This window comes from Ailuropoda melanoleuca, chromosome 13 (genome assembly GCF_002007445.2).
Source record: "Ailuropoda melanoleuca isolate Jingjing chromosome 13, ASM200744v2, whole genome shotgun sequence".
Lineage (NCBI taxonomy): Eukaryota > Metazoa > Chordata > Mammalia > Carnivora > Ursidae > Ailuropoda > Ailuropoda melanoleuca.
The window spans coordinates 11458099-11475544 of record NC_048230.1 but is presented as its reverse complement, the minus strand read 5'-3'; the positions used below and the strand labels follow the sequence as shown (position 1 = coordinate 11475544).

The 17446-nt window shown below is 39.9% G+C and overlaps 1 protein-coding gene across 1 annotated transcript in view; it reads right to left on the bottom strand.

Moving 5' to 3' along the window:
- The window catches only part of PPM1D (protein phosphatase, Mg2+/Mn2+ dependent 1D), a 45116-nt gene extending 33154 nt beyond the window's left edge, over window positions 1–11962 (bottom strand). The window contains exon 1 of the mRNA XM_034640130.1: window positions 11262–11962. Within this exon, the coding sequence (XP_034496021.1) occupies window positions 11262–11733 (472 nt within the window). The 5' untranslated portion in view covers window positions 11734–11962. The remainder of the gene's footprint in view (window positions 1–11261) is intronic.
- Between the last annotated feature and the right edge of the window lie 5484 nt (window positions 11963–17446).

Here is a 17446-nt window from a genome sequence, read left to right as displayed (position 1 = left end):
AAAAAAAAAAAAAAGAAAGTATCAATACATGAATTCTAACTTACGGTAAGTATTTTTATGCAAGAAAATATGTATGAGCCATTAAAACAAAGACTAATAAACTTTATAACAGAANCAATACATGAATTCTAACGGTAAGTATTTTTATGCAAGAAAATATGTATGAGCCATTAAAACAAAGACTAATAAACTTTATAACAGAAGTATGAAACTTTTATGGGGCACCTGGGTGGTTCAGTCATTAAGCGTCTGCCTTCGGCTCAGGTCATGATCCCAGGGTCCTGGGATCGAGCCCCACATCGGGCTCCCTGCTAAGCAGGAAGCCTGCTTCTCCTTCTCCCACTCCCCTTGCTTATGTTCCCTCTCTTGCTCGCTCTCTGTCAAATAAATTTTAAAAACCTTTAAAAAAAAAAAAGTATGAAACTTCTAGGGGTGCCTGGGTGGCTCAGTTGGTTAAGCATCTGCCTTTGGCTTGGGGTCATGATCCCGGAGTCCTGGGATTGAGTCCTGCCTCAGGCTCCTTGCTATAATAATAAATAAGTACTATAACCAAATAACACTATAATAAATAAGTACAGAATGTACACATTTTTTGTGATAAATTTAAAACTTGACGTACTTATGTACTTACCATGTACCAAATAATATTTACCAAGTTATTTAACTCTCAGGAGGGAAGCACTATCATCATCTCTATTTCAGAGATAAGGATGCTCCGATCAAAGAAGTTTTACCCAAGGTCATATAGGTAGTAAGTGGAAAAGCTGGGATTCAAATCCAGGTAATATAACATACCCCTAAATCACTATGCTAAGAGTTGTTACAGAACTCTCATGCCAAAGTAGTATGGAAATGTAAAAGCTTTCAGGAAAGCAATCTGAAAACAAGTACCCACAACCATCAAAAGATGTACATTCTTTAAACAAATAATTCAGCTTTGAGAAATTTTGTTCCTGAGGGAATAATCCAAATGAAGCATAAAGCTATGTGGCTTTCACTTGAGCCCTTATTTATTGTACTAAATATAGTGTGCACCTGTCCAGCCCCACCATCCCTCCCCCTAGTACTAGCATCCCAATTTTGTTCTGGAGTACACAGCCTCCACTGCGTGCGGTCTTTCTCTAATGCAACTGAGAAATCTGCTTGCTCTAGCCTAGAGGGCAAATGACCTCAACTAGATCAGACTCCTTCAGGTATTTGCATCTTAGAAAGGCATAATGCCACAAAACTCTGGAGTTGATCCACCCCAGAGACTAAAACCTTTCAATGAGTGTCCACTAGTTCCTATCACCTAGAGCCCCAGAAGTACCCTGGTTCTGTCCACTCTGAGACCTGGTTTAGTCTTCCAATTAATTCTGTTACCTACCCAATGTCCTTCCAATAAATTCCCGTGTTCTTTTCCTTCCTTAATGTAGACCAAGTTAGTGTTACTTTCAAAGAACTGTAATACATAATTTGTATTACAAATAGCTTGCAGGCCACTAACCCTCAGAAAAATGTCAATTAGTTATGGAACCAGTAAGGGGCAGAAGGCATCAGGACTCTCGTTCATATTCCAGATGGTAACAAACAACAGTGGTAAGATAAGGCCAGCCTTATCAGTAAAGAAATAGTAGGCAGATAAGCAGATAGTCTGTAGTTAGCAAACTAGCTTAGAACTGTGGTTATAAAACTTTTCTGGATCAGCTAATGCAAACCTAGACTCAAACCTGGCCTAAGAGGCCAAAGGACTGAAAAACAACAAATTTGTTATGACTGATTGATATGATTTGAGATGATGGATTACGGATTAAATTTTGTCCCTCCAAAAAAGATATTTGATCCTAACACCCAGTACCTCAGAATGTGACCTTCTTTGGAAATAGGGTCTTTACGGAGGTAATCAAGTTAAAATAAGGTCATTAGGGTGGGCCCTGACCCAGTATGACTGGTGTTCCTACAAAAAGGGAAAATTTTAACACAAAGACAAACACAGAGAAGGAAGATGATGTAAAGACACACAGGGAGAAAGATGACCATAGGACTAGAATACTAGAGTTTTGACACAGCTACAAGTCAGGGAATGCCAGGGATTGCCCGTGAACACCAGAAGCTAGAAGAGGCAAGATAAGAGACTCCCTTAGAGCTTTCAGAGTTGAGTAGAGAGACTGCATGGCCCTGCCAATACCTAGATTTTGAACTTTAGGCCTCCGAAACTGAGACAATAAATTTCTTTTGTTTTAAGCCAACCAATTTTTGGTACTTTGTTACAGCAGCTCTAGAAAACAAACACAGTGAAATAGAGGAAATAATCTATTACAGGCATATGAATCCCATATATCCACTCACAAGAAAGATTCAGATGACTTTCAACTTAAATGCTTATGGAAGTAATTAGGTAAACACCAAAATCTTTTAAACACATTTTATTGACTCCTCTCTAGGCAAGGAATACTAATGAAAGAGACTGAAACTAAAATTGGTTCCCTGATCTTTGTGGGGATGGGAGAACGCTGAGATGACAGATCAGAAAGGAGTAGTTAATAACCCAAAGCAAAGTTGGTAGGGTTATCTTCCTAACTGACAACAGGCAGAAGAAAAAAAAATGGATCTCCAGCATGGTCACTCACAAGGCCTTATTTGACTCAAAGAACAAAAAACAAAACAAAACAAGAAACAAAACAAAACAACAACAAAAAAACCTTCCATGTTTAGTTAAAGGAGTACTCTTAATCTTCTTCAAAATGGTATGTGGCCATTTTCACATGTAGCTATACAATGAGAAAAGAGAAATACATCACTGAGCACTGAAGGATGGCTCTAAGATAATTCTGGAGCTACAGAACAAAACCACAGTCCACTGGTCAGGAGCTAAGGCTCATGGAGTCAAGTACTAAATAGGACTTTGAATCCAGTCCACCTCAGACTCAGTGGAACCCGCAACCTATCCCACAGGGAGTTTAGTCCCCAAATAACAGCAGCAATGAATAGTTTCCCCTCATAGCTCTTTTTTTTTAACGTGATGTAGTGTTCCATGATTCGTTGTTTGCGTGTAACACCCAGTGTTCCATGCAATACGTGCCCTCCTTAATAGCCGTCACCAGGCTGTCCCATCCCCCCACCCCCCCTCCCCTCTAAAGCCCTCAGTTTGTTTCCCAGAGTCCATAGTCTCTCGTGGTTCATCCCCCCTCCCCCGTTTCCCCTTCTTCAATTTTCCCTTCCTTCTCCTATCCCCTCATAGCTCTTAACTGACAGGTCAGGAAGTGTATTATAGTAGAAAAGGCCAAGTGTAAGATTTTGGAGCTCCACACCAATGATACTATTTTCCAAGACAATAAACTAAAAGCATTACTTCATCTTTCAAAGAATCACAAAGATTGGTTGCCACCCTTAACAAGAAAGCAGGGGTGGAAAGTCTGATTTCTCTTGGAAAATGACAATGGATTATATTCAAATGGTGACCCTAAATGCAGCTGCTGTTTCTGATTTATCCTCCTCAGTGAAACAAATAAATACAGCCTTGGCTATTTGGTATGCGAGTAACAGCAGAGCCCTGATGAAACTGCTACCTAAATTCCCGGAGATATCCAGGTTTCTGATCTTTCTGTGACCTGTTAATTCAGGTTTGCCTTTTTTTTTTTTTACACTACTAATTCAAAGAATTTCTTTTTCTTGAACTGATAGAGACTAAATGGCCAACAAGATATGCTACACTCCCAAATACAATTACATTATCTAATTTCTACAAACAAGGGCATTCTACATGTCCACAATCAACCATCTCATTCAAATTTTTATCAATTATCCTAATAATATGCTTTATAATGAAAGGGTAAAATTCAGGACCACTTTATTATATTTACTCATGATGTCTCCTTAGTCTTTCAATCTGGAACAATTCCTGTTTCCTTGATGCTTTTTAAGAGTACTAGACCAATCACTTCAAGAATGTCTCTCCATTTGGATTTGTTTCATGTTTCCTCATGCTTGTATTCAGATTATGCATTTTTGGCAGGAATATCACAGAAGTGTTAAATATGATCTTTTTACTGCAGGCAGTATAAAATTTCATTCTATCCATTAAAAATGATGCTACCTTTGGTCACTTGCTTAAGGTGGTATCTACCAGGTTTCTCCACTATAATCTTTTTCCCTTGTAGTTAGTAAGTATTTGTGGGAAGATAATCTGAGATAATATAAAAACCTTTGTAGTGGGTTGAATGGTCCCCCCTCTCCCATGAAAGATAGGCCCATCCAGAACCTGTGAATGTGACCTTATTTGGGAAAAGGGTCTTTGCGTATGTAATTAGGTTAAAGATCTTAAGAAGAGATCATCCTGGATTAGAGCGGGCCCTAAATCCAAAAACAGGCGTCCTTAGAAGGGGAAAAGACACAGAGGAGGTGATATAAAGATGGTAGAGACTAGGTAATACATCTACAAGCCAAGAAATGCCAAGGATTGCTGGCAGCCACCAGAGGCTAGGAAAGCATGGAAGAGATTCTCCCTCAGAGCCTCCAAAACAGAGGCTAACACCTTGTTGTCAGACTTCTGGCCTCCAGAACCATGAGAGAATAAATTTCTGTGGCTTTGATCTACCCAATAAGAAACTAACTACCCAATAAGAAACTACCCAATAAGAAGCTAATATTATTAGTTTCTTCTCAAATTTTCACCCACTAGTTTCAGCATTCGCTGATGTTTCTTGACTGAATCATTATTATGATGGTTACTAAATATGATTTTCTAAAATTCTATCATTCCTTTTACATTTATTAGTGACCTTCTACTGTAAAGAAAAGCTTTACATCAGCTTTATTNGACTGATGTTTCTTGACCTGAATCATTATTATGATGGTTACTAAATATGATTTTCTAAAATTCTATCATTCCTTTTACATTTATTAGTGACCTTCTACTGTAAAGAAAAGCTTTACATCAGCTTTATTTGTAACAGCCAAAACTGCAGACAACCCAAATGCCCATCAACAAGTGAATGGATAAACAAATTATGGTGTATCTATACAATGGCATACTACTCAGTAATAAAAAGGAATGAACTAATGATATATACAACATGTGATAACAGATTATCTAATACTGATCAAAAGTAAAAAATGATTAACAAAAATAGAAAAAAACTGGTACTTGAAAAATATGGCAAACTCTTTCAAACATATGATATGTGAGAGGGTGAAGGTCCTTGAAAATAAAAAATGAGAAATACTAAACTAAAATATAAAGGTTTAAAACTCTCTGATTGGGACGCCTGGGTGGCACAGCGGTTAAGCGTCTGCCTTCGGCTCCGGATGTGATCCCGGCGTTATGGGATCGAGCCCCACATCAGGCTCTTCTGCTATGAGCTTGCTTCTTCCTCTCCCACTCCTCTCGCTGTGTTCCCTCTCTCGCTGGCTATCTCTATCTCTGTCAAATAAATAAATAAAATCTTTACCAAAAAAATTTTTTTTAATTAAAAAAAAATTTTTTTGAACTTTAAAAAAATAACTCTCTGATTTAAGAGAACCCTTCTTCAAATTTAGTTCTATCTTACTTTCCCTTGTCTTTCCCTCTATCCCTCCCATTTTCTTTCTGTTTCAGTCTCTCTAAATTTAAGGTAACAGGAGCGCCTGGGTGGCACAGCGGTTAAGCGTCTTCCTTCGGCTCAGGGCGTGATCCCGGCATTATGGGATCGAGCCCCACATCAGGCTCCTCCGCTATGAGCCTGCTTCTTCCTCTCCCACTCCCCCTGCTTGTGTTCCCTCTCTCGCTGGCTGTCTCTATCTCTGTCGAATAAATAAATTAAAAATCTTTAAATTTAAGGTAACAAAAACTACTGGCCAAACCTTTAACCAACAATTTAGGTTAAGAACAGCTCCTTCATAATTCCTTTAGTCACATTCTTTAAAGTAAATGCTCTGATCCTCAAACTAAGTTAACAAAACTTCCACTTTATTTTAGCTATACTGGAATTAAAATTAAAAACATAATTTCAAAAAGAAAAAGAAATTTAAAAAATCTTTTTAAACATATTCATCACCTACATTTTATTATTTTGGAATCACTTTATACCAGCATGCCACACACACACACCCTCTCTCTAACAATTTCTGAAATATTGATACTGCTTAATAATACTGAAAAACAAAACTAAGGGGAAGTAAATAACTTATTCCCTCAAAAAAAATTCCATATTTCATCTTCCTCTACAAATACTGTGGTAAATTTCCCGCAATCACATCAGAGACCACATTTATTTCAACAACGTACTGTTATCTTTCCAGGGGCTCTCTTGATAACATAAGTAAATCATAGTTGGATACACAGGAATTAAAACTGCAATTTGTTCACTACTTTTTTTGAACTATCAAAAGAAAGAGGCAAGAAGAACATTATTTCAAATGAACAAACCCAAAAAAGGAAAAACTTTAAAACATTATTTCTTAGAAGGCAAACATAATGCAAGAACAGTAAATTCATACATATGAATATACATAAATTAGGCACATACTATAACTTGAGATCAAGAAATAATGAAAGTAAGAAAATAATATTTAAAAAGGGACTTTAATTTCACCTCTAGGGTTTCTACCCAAAAGAACTGAAAACGGAATCAAACACATACCTTTGTTCACAGCAGCATTATTCACACTAGCCAAAAGGTGGAAACAACCCAAATGTCCATCAACAGATGAATGGATAAACAAAATGTCATATACACATAGGATAGAATATTATTCACCACAAAAAAGGAAAAAATTCTGATATATGCTATAATTTGGATGAACCTTAAAGTAAGTATTCTAAGTGAAACAAGACACAAAGAACAAATATTGTATGATTCCACTTATTAGACCAGTGGCTGGGGGAAGAAGGTAATGGGGAATTACTGTTTAATGATTACAGTTTCTGTATGGGATGATAAATTCTGAAAATGTAAAGTGGTGAAGGGTACACAATAATGTGAGTGTGGTGATGGGTGCACAATATTGAGTGTACTTAATACCACTGAATTGTACACATAAAATTGGTTAAAATGGTAAATCTTTTAGGATTTTATTTATTTGTCGGTGGGGGGAGAGGAGAGCACACAAGCAGGCAGATGGAGAAGTAGGCTCCCCGCTGAGCAAGGAGCCTGATGTGGGACTCCATCCCAGGACCCTGAGATCATGACCTGAGCCTAAGGCAGATGCTGAACCAACTGAGCCACGCAGGCATCCCTAAAATGATAAATCTTATGTGTATTTTACCACAACTTCTAAAGGGGGAAAATGTTTTAATTAAAAAATAAAAGTAAAAAAGCCAATTTAATCGTTTCACCCACAGAAACTCAACTAAACTAGCACCTACTTTGAGCAAGGAATCAGCTCTAATAGATTAATAAAGTATATAAGGCACCCCCCCACCAAAGACCTCAAGATTTATCTGAGAGGCAGATAAAACATAATGGTTATCTCACAGTGGTCTGTGTGATCTTTACAGGGATTTCACAAAGCCAAAATTATTTTCATAATAATTCTAAGGGCCCTTTCACTGTGTTGACATTTGCACTGACGGTTCAAAAAGAGTGGTAAAACTGCTGGTTTTAGCAGGAATCAAGGCAGTGACACCAAGCTGATCTAGTAGTCACTGTATTCTCCATAGCCACCCACTTCCAGTTAAAAAAAAAAAAAGGCAAACCAGTTTTACTTAACAATGTCCTTGATGTCGCAATAAAAATTAATTTTATTAAGCCTCCACCCATGAATACACATCTTGTTATATTCTGTATGACAAAAAGGGAAGTATGTACAACAGGTTTCTGTTGAACAGTATGGCTATCTAAAGGAAAAGTACTTCTGACTCTGTAAATTATGGAATGAATTAACCCCATTTTTCATGGACCATCATTTTTACTTGGAAGACTGAGAAAATATTTTAGTAAGACTTGGAGATTTGGCACACATTTTCTTCAAAATAAACAAAGTGAGCCTGTCCCTTCAAAAAAACAACTGACAGGGGTGCCTGGGTGGCTCAGTCAGTTAAGCATCTGCCTTCTGCTCAAGTTATGATCCCAGGGTTCTGGGATCGAGCCCCCGCATTGGGCTCCCTGCTCAGTGGAGAGCCGGCTTCTCCCTCTCCCTCTGCCTGCTGCTCCCCCTGCTTGTGCTCTCTGTCAAATAAATAAAATCTCAAAAAAAAGAAAAAAAGAAAAACAACTGACAGTATTTGTTGCCAGTGATAAATTTCTAATTGCTGCTTTAAAAACTTACATTTTGGAAAATGTGTATCCACTACAGTGAACTTGATTGCTTCCCATCTTAAGATTTTTCTGATGAGATCAGAAATATTAACAAATGTGATGTTTTCATATTGCATAATAAAATATATCAATATTTAAAAGATCTGCACAATTCAGTGAAATATTATTTTCTAAACGACTTATGTACCATGTCACAGATTACACATGGGTAAAAGATTCATTCAAAGTGCAAGACGGGGGCGCCTGGGTGGCTCAGTCAGTTAAGCGCCTGCCTTCAGCTCAGGTCATGATCCCAGGGTGCAGGGATCCAGCCACACATTGGGCTCAAGTGGGGATTCTGCTTCTCCCTCTGACCACACCCATCCCCTACCCCCGCTTGTGCGCTCTCTCTCTCAAATAAATAAATAAATAAATCTTTTTAAAAAGTGCAAGCCAGACCAATGGATTTTAATGTAAAACTACAAAAAGTCCTTTGATAAGGTTTCAGATTCCATTTTTACTAACCTTAAGAAATGATCACTTTGGTGTAGAATATCCAGAATTATCTGAAAACACTACTAAACTACTCCTCCCTTTTCCTATTATACATGTGAGGCTACTTTGTTTATAAACTTCAACCAGACAACATAGCACAACAGACGGAATGCAGAAGCAGATATGAGAATAGTTCTTATTTCAGTCTTTATTTAAGAAAAGTGACTTTTCATTTAAATTATATATTAATAATGAATATTTACTGAAGAAATATAAATTATGAATAGTATATTCACTTAAATATATTAACATATTTATTTTTAATAGATTAATAAATATTTTTAAACTTTCTCAGTTTAAATTTCTCACAGAGTAAATATGACAGATGTAGCTCACATAAACAAAAGCTCCCTGGGGTCCTCAATCATTTAAGAGTAAAAAGGGTTCTAAGAATAAAAAGTTTTGAGAAGCACTGCTATAATCTAATGACTACAAAAGTAGAAACAAAGGACGCTTAATTCCCAAAGAAACAGAAGTGTTCACAGAAGAAAACACACTGACTTAGAGATTGAGGAATTTATTTTTCAGTTTTCTTTTTTGGGGGAGAATTCAAGAAAATGCCAATGTGCCAATGTGAAATGCCACATTTCAATGTGCCCTGGGAAAAAGGTGAGTAGACTAATGTGTTGGAATTGTAACATAAAATTGAATAGGGAGTCTAAAGTTGGAGTGGGAAGGGCTTGGCCCATAGACTACAAACTGCAGAGTTTGTTTATATTATAGAAAATGAGGAGCCACCCATGAATTTGGGACTGAAGTACAGTTTTTCTTAAAAACCTGCATCTCCTGTGTCAAGACTTTCATATACTCAGCTTTCTTTTTTTTAATTCAAGTTTTGAGGATGGAGTACAAGGCTTAGCTGTGGAACAAAGCAAACTTGAATGTTTGTTTGGTATATAAGGCTCTAAACCATGCCTCACAGGAGTGAATGTTTGACTCAAAAAGCACATGTCAAAAAAAATACACATTCACATTTGATGGCACGGTCCCTGCCTTATTAAAAAATGCTCAAGTAACAGGGTTTATGCTTTATCCTTTTAGCTCAAATATATGGCAAATTCATGCTGCTCCAAGTGTACTGCAAAATAAACAGGACTCTTAATAGTTCTTTGTGTCTAATCTTCCCCTATCTTGTTATCTTGGTGTTCACTCCCGGTTGCCCTGCAGGCAATGAAATGACATATTCTGGAATATGCTGCAGTGGCTTTCAGCTCTGCTCTGCCTACACAAAAACAAAACAAATAATAGGGGCCTCTGGGATTGGATGGGAAACGCCTCTGACAGGAAGACTGGTTGTTCTATGAGTCAATCAAACAATTTTTGGCAGAAAGCCAGGCAAACAGAAAACAGACTTTGAAAGAAGCTAGTCTACAACTCTATGACAATACCTTTTTTTAAAAATGTTCTCTATTTGATCAATCTTTACACTCTTCTCTTTCTGTCCCTCTGCCGAAAATAAAGCAACATTATGCTACCATTAAACAAGAGGATTTTTTAAACGACAGTTGCTATCTTCTCTCTAAAAAAAGATTCATGCCATTCACACAGAGCAATGCGTAAGCAGCTGTAAGTCTGTATGATAACACATGTTGGGTACAGAAACACTGAAAGATTTAGAAAACATTTAAAGTTTAGATGAAACTACAACTCCACCGAATTTTTAGAAAGTAAGCTATTTCCTTTTAGCCTATCAGCAATTTCTTTTCTCCTGTTACTTTGACCGGCAATTACAACTTTTAACTAGTAACCGGTGAGAACAATCTGACAGCAATTAGCTAAGGCAACTAAAAAAAAGTGTACCTTGAAAAAGCCCTAGAATTCGACACACACCCCTAACGTGGGGCCAGTTTAAGACGTAACAACGCATTCCTCGCTTTTGTTTTCCATAAGCAGTACAAGCATAAAGATCCTAAAAACATTTTATGATCCACACAACCGAATTCTTCCCAAGACTTGAAGTCGCTGGATGACATCTGACCTTCTTCAATCAGTCTACAGTATACTTCGACTACCAGCCACTTGGGGTCAATTGGGCGAACTGACACCACCAGTAGGAGGCAACCCGACAGGGACAAGTCCTTCAAAAGCAAAATGATGACAGACTCTAAGGAAGCGCTCTCAATTCTGCCGTCTCTGGCTTCCTTTGCGTGGGGCCCAGGTAGCAAGCGTTCTCAATTCGTCTTTTGGCCAAAATCTGGCGCCAGGTTTCAAACGCGTATTCGCAGCCTGCCACCAAAGTGAAGCCGGGAGAGGACCGCTTCGCTGGACCCTGGGAGGGTGCGAATCAGGAGCGGGGCGGCTGCGGGATACAGCGATCCGATCTCTCCCCAAGGCCAGTGTGGCCGTCCCTCCACCCTGGGAAGCGCTACCGGACCGAGGAGAGACTTCACTTCCACCAAAGTGCACTCTGTAGCGCTCTCGGAGCTGGGGGCTCATGCGGTGCTGGCGCTCTTAGAAGAGCCCTCAACTGCCCGGGATAAGAGGTGGGCGGCAAACAAGCAGCGAACTTACCCAGTTTCTTCCACATGGCGAGGTGACAAGCGAGGAAGCCTTTGCGGATGGCAGCGCAAACCTTCGCCGGCTCGGACGAGGTGAATCCCTTCTGCTTCTTGATGAAACCCCACAAATGCTCCCGGGCAAACTGTGCCGCCTCCCGCCCGCCGTGCCCGTCGCACACGGCGAAAAATGCCACTGAGGAACGGCGGCGGCAGCAGCGACCGGGAGCTGGCGAGGCCGCGGCGTCCGGGGGAGGGTCGCGAGCCTCTCGGGGTGCCACCGCTGGGTCTTTCCCAGAGACTTCGCTGCCACCAACAGCCGGCGGTGACGGCTGCGGAAGCGACGGCTGAGAGAGCGACCGCAGCGACCAGGGCTTTTCTTCAGCCGTCGGCTCGGGCTCCACCACGATTTGAGTAACGTCCTCCATGTACTTCCTCCCGCCCTGGTCGGAGAAGACGCTCACTCCCAGCGAGTACAGCCCCGCCATGGCCGGCTGGCTGGGATCCCGCCGGTCCCACGCAGCCCGCCGAATCCGGCGGCGGGAGACACACTCCGCGCCCGCCCGCCAACTATTGTTTATCTTCGACGACGCCGAGAGGGGGGAGGGGGCGGTCCCGGAGGGGGGGGCGCACGATGTCGGGACTTGTCCGCGAGAGCTGGGCCAGAGCTCTAGGGCGAGAGGAGGCAAGCAGCTGCGCCTGCGCAGTATGCTTCCCCGCCTGCCCGCGCCCACCACACAAATCAGACGTTCTCCCCGGCTGTCGTCACTCGGCTCTCTGGACCCGACCAATCCGGAGTCGAGTTGGAGCAAGCCCGCCCTCCGCCCCCAAACCTCGCTCCTCCCAGCAACGGCCGGGCTCCGTCCCCCTGCGCGGGCTATGGGCCAGCGCGCGGCGGCCTGGCTTTCTCTTTTGCTCTGGGTGTTTTCGCCCTCCGGGTTTTCGTCCCAGGCAGAGCACTTACCGAGCAACTTGGGTTGTCACCTTTTTGGCTCAGTCGCCAGAATCGTAATGCAGCCTATTGGCCTTGACGTTACGCCGCTCGCCTTGCTGGGATAGTCGCGTACGTTCGGGCCTCCCACGAGTGTGGAGAAGCTGGGCGGTGGGGGAGACCTTCTATTCCTTGAAGTGAAATGGCGGGAAACCTCACCTCGGAAGGTCGTTTGTGAGCAGGCTGGAAAAAGTGTGGCATTCTTTGATGTGGATTTGGGTGGGATGTATCCGACTGGGAGTTGAAGCAAGCAATCCAGTTTGTGTTGTTAAGGAAACTTGGGGAAATTTCCACCATCCGCTGAACAGTCTCGTTTCACATAACTAGGTATGTCGGAGACTTAAAAGGGTTATATTTTAACTAATTTTAAATAGATCTTTTAAGCTTTTGGTAAGCCTAGTATTTTTCCCAACGAGCCCTGGGTACGCATTTTACTCCTTTGGTGGTATCACTTGAAGTTATCACCTGAAAATAACTTAGGAAACTGCCAGGCACTCCAGTCCTCTAACAATTTGGTTATGTTCCCACCCTTTCTCCCAGTACGCTGTATTCTAAGCACTGAAACCTTTGCCCCGATTTCCACAAATGAAGCCTCGGAGTAGGCAGGTTAGTTTGTTCTCTGCAGCCAACTTTCTTGCAGTGCATCAGTTTAAACCTCACTTTAAAAAAAAAAGAAAGAAAAGTTCACTTTTTCCGGATTTAGCCACTTCGTCAATTCTCCGGTGTGCCCTTTCCTGTCCAGTTTTTGAGTCTCAAATGGAATTATACTGATACAGAGATAGGAGTGGGGAAAATGTTCAACAATTGGAACCAAAAAAAAAAAAATTGGCACAAGAGGTACAAATAGAAAAACTCTTTGAACCAATAAAAATATGAATAACCAAATCAGATCAAAATGTAGAAAATCTGAATTACATAAAATTACAGTTAGGTAGAAAATAAATGTAGTCAGAGATAAGCCCCTACATCAAAATACACTAGACCAGATAGTTTCAAAAGTGAAAATACTTGGAAAAAGTCCCAGCTTGTTTCGAAAGATGATCACAATCCAGGTATCAAAACCTAACAATCATTAACACTAGAAAGAAATCTATAGACTATTTTATAACTGTATATGCAAAAATCCTAAATGAAAAATTAGCAATTCTAATCCAGTAGCCTCCAAACCACAAGACCTGCAAGAGAGAACAATTTGTGTAGTTCCTTATTTTTCATCTTCAACAGTTTACCCACCTTTGCCCCCTCCCTAGAGATTACAAAAAAGATAATTCCACCATGCTTTATAATCCTTTTCATTTAATCGCAACCAGTAGCCTCCAGGTCATATACCATTACCCTGATTAGCATCTCCATACTACCCTCTACTTCTATTAATTCGATTCAGTGTCTACTTTTCACCAACCATTCTAACCATTTCACTCCACACTTGAGATTTCAACATCTGTTAACAGCCATTTCCCCTTTATTCTTCACCTCTTCTCTAAATGTTCCCATCAACTTCCTGTTCCAACTGAAAACTGGTTTATCACCTGACAAGACTACCTCTCTTGCAACTTTCCAAGTAGAGGAGATTGTTTGACTTCTTACAGTTATTCTTATCTTCAAACCTGCTCATCATTTTGCCTTCAAATCATTTTTTTCTTTCTCCTTCAAAAACCCAAGCTCTTTTAAAGTTATTGCCAACTGCTACTATGCCAAGATGTCATCACCTACTGATCCCTAGGAAATCCTTCATTTGTTCACGGTTCACTGTCTTCCTTTCTTCCACTATTTTAGTCATTTCTCAGCCACTTTTTCAAAATGTTATCCACATTTCCCATCCAACACCCCCGCTTCTCAGTTCCTCATTTTCTTCTTCATAAAGTGGCCTTGCTACTGTTAAAGGTAAATCCTCCATTTGTGTTCAAGATCCTTTCTCTTCTCTCTTTCAGAGCTTTGCTCCACCATCTATCCTTTCTTGCTCCTACCCCATCAGTTTTTCCTTTTCTACGGAGTCATTTCCATCTGCGCATAGGCATGTTCTGGTTTCTCTTTTAATTAACAACAACAACAAAAACTACCTTGACTACCCCATCTCTCTGCTCCTCTTCACAGGAAGCTTCTTTGAAAGAGTTGTCTCTATCTAAATTCTACTTCTAATTCCTACCTCGTAATTTCTCCTAAACCTATTCCAAACAAGCAACCATCCTCAACATTCTTTTAAGACCATTTTTGTGACATAACCAGACTTCTCTATTTCCAAAGCTAATGATGTCTTTTCTGTTACTGACTCTGCTCCAAATGAAGAAGAAAACAGAACCACTGTTTCCTTCTTGAAACTTGGTGGCAAGTAAAACCATCACTTCTTTTTTTAAAACTTATTCTCTTGGCTTAAAAGAAACCGCACTCCTGATTTTCTTCCTACCTCATTGACAAACCACACCTTCTCATTTTCAATTGCTGATTTCTCCCTAGCTGGACCTTAAATTGTTGGGAGAGGCCAGGGCTTGGTACCTGGCTCTTTTCTGTCTATATGCTCTCCCTGGGTAACACCATCCAGGACTATAGCTCTCCTCGCACAGTCTTACCCACATCAGTAAGCATCACCATACACAATGCTGTTCAAGCCAAAAAAGCCTAGGAGCTGGGGCACCTGGGTGGCTCAGTCGGTTAAGCACCTGACTTTGGCTCAGGTTATGATCCCAGGGTCCTGGAATGGAGGCCTGTGTCGGGCTCTGTGCTCAGCGGGGAGTCGGCTTCTCCGTCTCCCTCTGCTCCTCCCCTCAATTGTTCTATCTCTCTCTCTCTCTCAAATAAATAAATAAATTAAATAAATAAATAAATAAAATCTTAGGGGAAAAAAACAGAGTTTTTTTATTCTTCTCTTTCTTCTATTCTCCTCCCTACTCCACCCTCCCGCCAATTTCCAGTCCTTCTAATTCATCAGCAAATCCTTTCGACTAAATCTCCAAAATCAATATTGAACCTACCACTTCTCACTAACCCCACCACTATCATCCCAGTCCAAGCCACTATTACCCCCTGCTTGGACCACTACATTAGTCTCCCCACAAGTCTCTTTTCTTTCACTCTTGACCCCCTGCAGTCCTTTTTCCACCAGCTACTACCATGATCTTTCAAAATCATAAATCAGGTCAAGTCATTCTGCTACTCACTACACTCCATGACTTCCCATCACATTTAAAATAATTTGTATGGGGGGGTAGGGAAATAGATAAAATAAGTGAAGAGGATTAAGAGGTACAATATTCCAGTTCTAAAATGAATAAGACACGAGGATGCAATGCACAGCATAGGGAATATAGTCAATAATAGTATAACAACTTTGTATGGTGACAGATGGTAGCTAGAATTTTACTGGTGACCATTTCATAATGCATATAAATATCAAATCAACTATGTTGTACACGTGAAACTAATACAATATTGCATGTCAATTATTCTTTAATAAAAATAATAAAATAATATAATATACAAACTCCTTATGAAAACCTACATGAGGGCGCCTGGGTGGCTCAGTCTGTTACCGGCTGCCTTTGCCTCAGGTCATGATCCCAGAGTTCTGGGATCAAGCCCTGAGTCAGGCTCCTTGCTCAGCTCTTCTCTCTCTGCCTGCTGCTCTTTCTGCTTGTGCTCTCTTGTGCTCTCTTTCTCTGACAAATAAATAAAATCTTTATATATATATGTGTGTCTGTGTGTGTATATATATATTCTGTATATATATACACACACACATTTTTTTTTCTTTTTACCTAGAAGTTCCCCTGCTAGGAATTCATCATACAGGCATCTTTGCAAAAGGTACATATGTACGGACTTTCACAGCAGCAGTGTTTATAATAATAAGGGAATTTTTTTTAAGTACTAGAAGAAAATACGGGATAGAATATACTAAAAAACCTGTTGAGATTTCCTTTCTTACATTTCCAGTGATGTTATGCTTAAAATGTCCTTTTAACTTTTGAGATCAATTAAATAAGACTAAAATTTCATATTTTCTTCTAGTATTTTTAATGGCTGAAATGTGTTTTGACATTCAAATTTCTCTGGAATTATTCTGGCATGAAGTGAATTTAAATTTCTTTCAAATAACTGTGTTTCCCAATGTCTTTTGTGAAATGATCCATTTTGTATCTATTGGTTAGTGATACTCCCATTATTAGATAGTAGGTTTTTATACACCCTTGGATCTATTTCAGGGTTAACTACTCCTATGCACTGATTTGTTGATTTGGGAGTCATATCTTGCTTTTCCTGGGTTCAAAGTCTTCAAATGTAGACAGTAAGAATTAATCTTAGAAGCAAAATAAGAATCTAATTAATTTGCTATTTTTCCTTCCTATAGCTAGAAAAATCATTAACATCTACTAAGTATTAGTCTGTTGTTCACCTATTAGAGCCAGCCTGTGTGTTTAGAACTGTGAGATAATGTGTCTCAACAGGTTAAATTCTGTGAATCTGCCTTTACTCTGACTCGGTTGTTTTGCAACTCAGTATTTGACAAAATAATCAGTCTAAGCTGGCTACCACTGTCACATTCATTGTGTGCAAACGTAAACTAGTAGGAGACACAAAACTAGAATCATTCCTGTCGGAGTCCCAAAGGTGTCAAACCTGTATCTGTTCTTAATTAGCCATGGAAATTCAGTCTGTCATGTTTTCTGCAGATAACTAGTTGCAGAGTCATTAATGTGGAAATAATATTCGTACTATTTCTCGTTGGATAGCTCTACTTACACACTTAGCTTAGCCTTTTCTTCTTAAGAGAACTACTCTTGAACTTATTGCTTTTCCTTGATGAAAGTTCCATTTTTTTCCTTTTCTGATAAGTGACACAAAAGTTACTTAAATAATTTGGAAAAATCTTTTTTCTTTCTTGAATTACTGTGCGCTTTAGTTTTACTCAGCAGTACTCTTTACTGTGTTTCTTTTGGAGAAAATGTTAAGTTCCCAATAGTGTGCCCTTCAGAATTAGAGACAAAATCAGAGACCACCTTTAAGATAGAAATCAGTAAAATTTAAACATTACATTTTTTTAAATTTTTATTTTTTGAGTGGGAGGGGTAGAGGGAGAGAAAGAATCTTAAGCAGGCTCCAGACTCGGCATGGAGCCCAAGACGGGGCTCAATCTCACAACCTTGAGATCACGACCCTGAGATCCTGACTCAAGTTGAAATCAAGAGTCAGATGTGGGTGCATGGGTGGCTCAG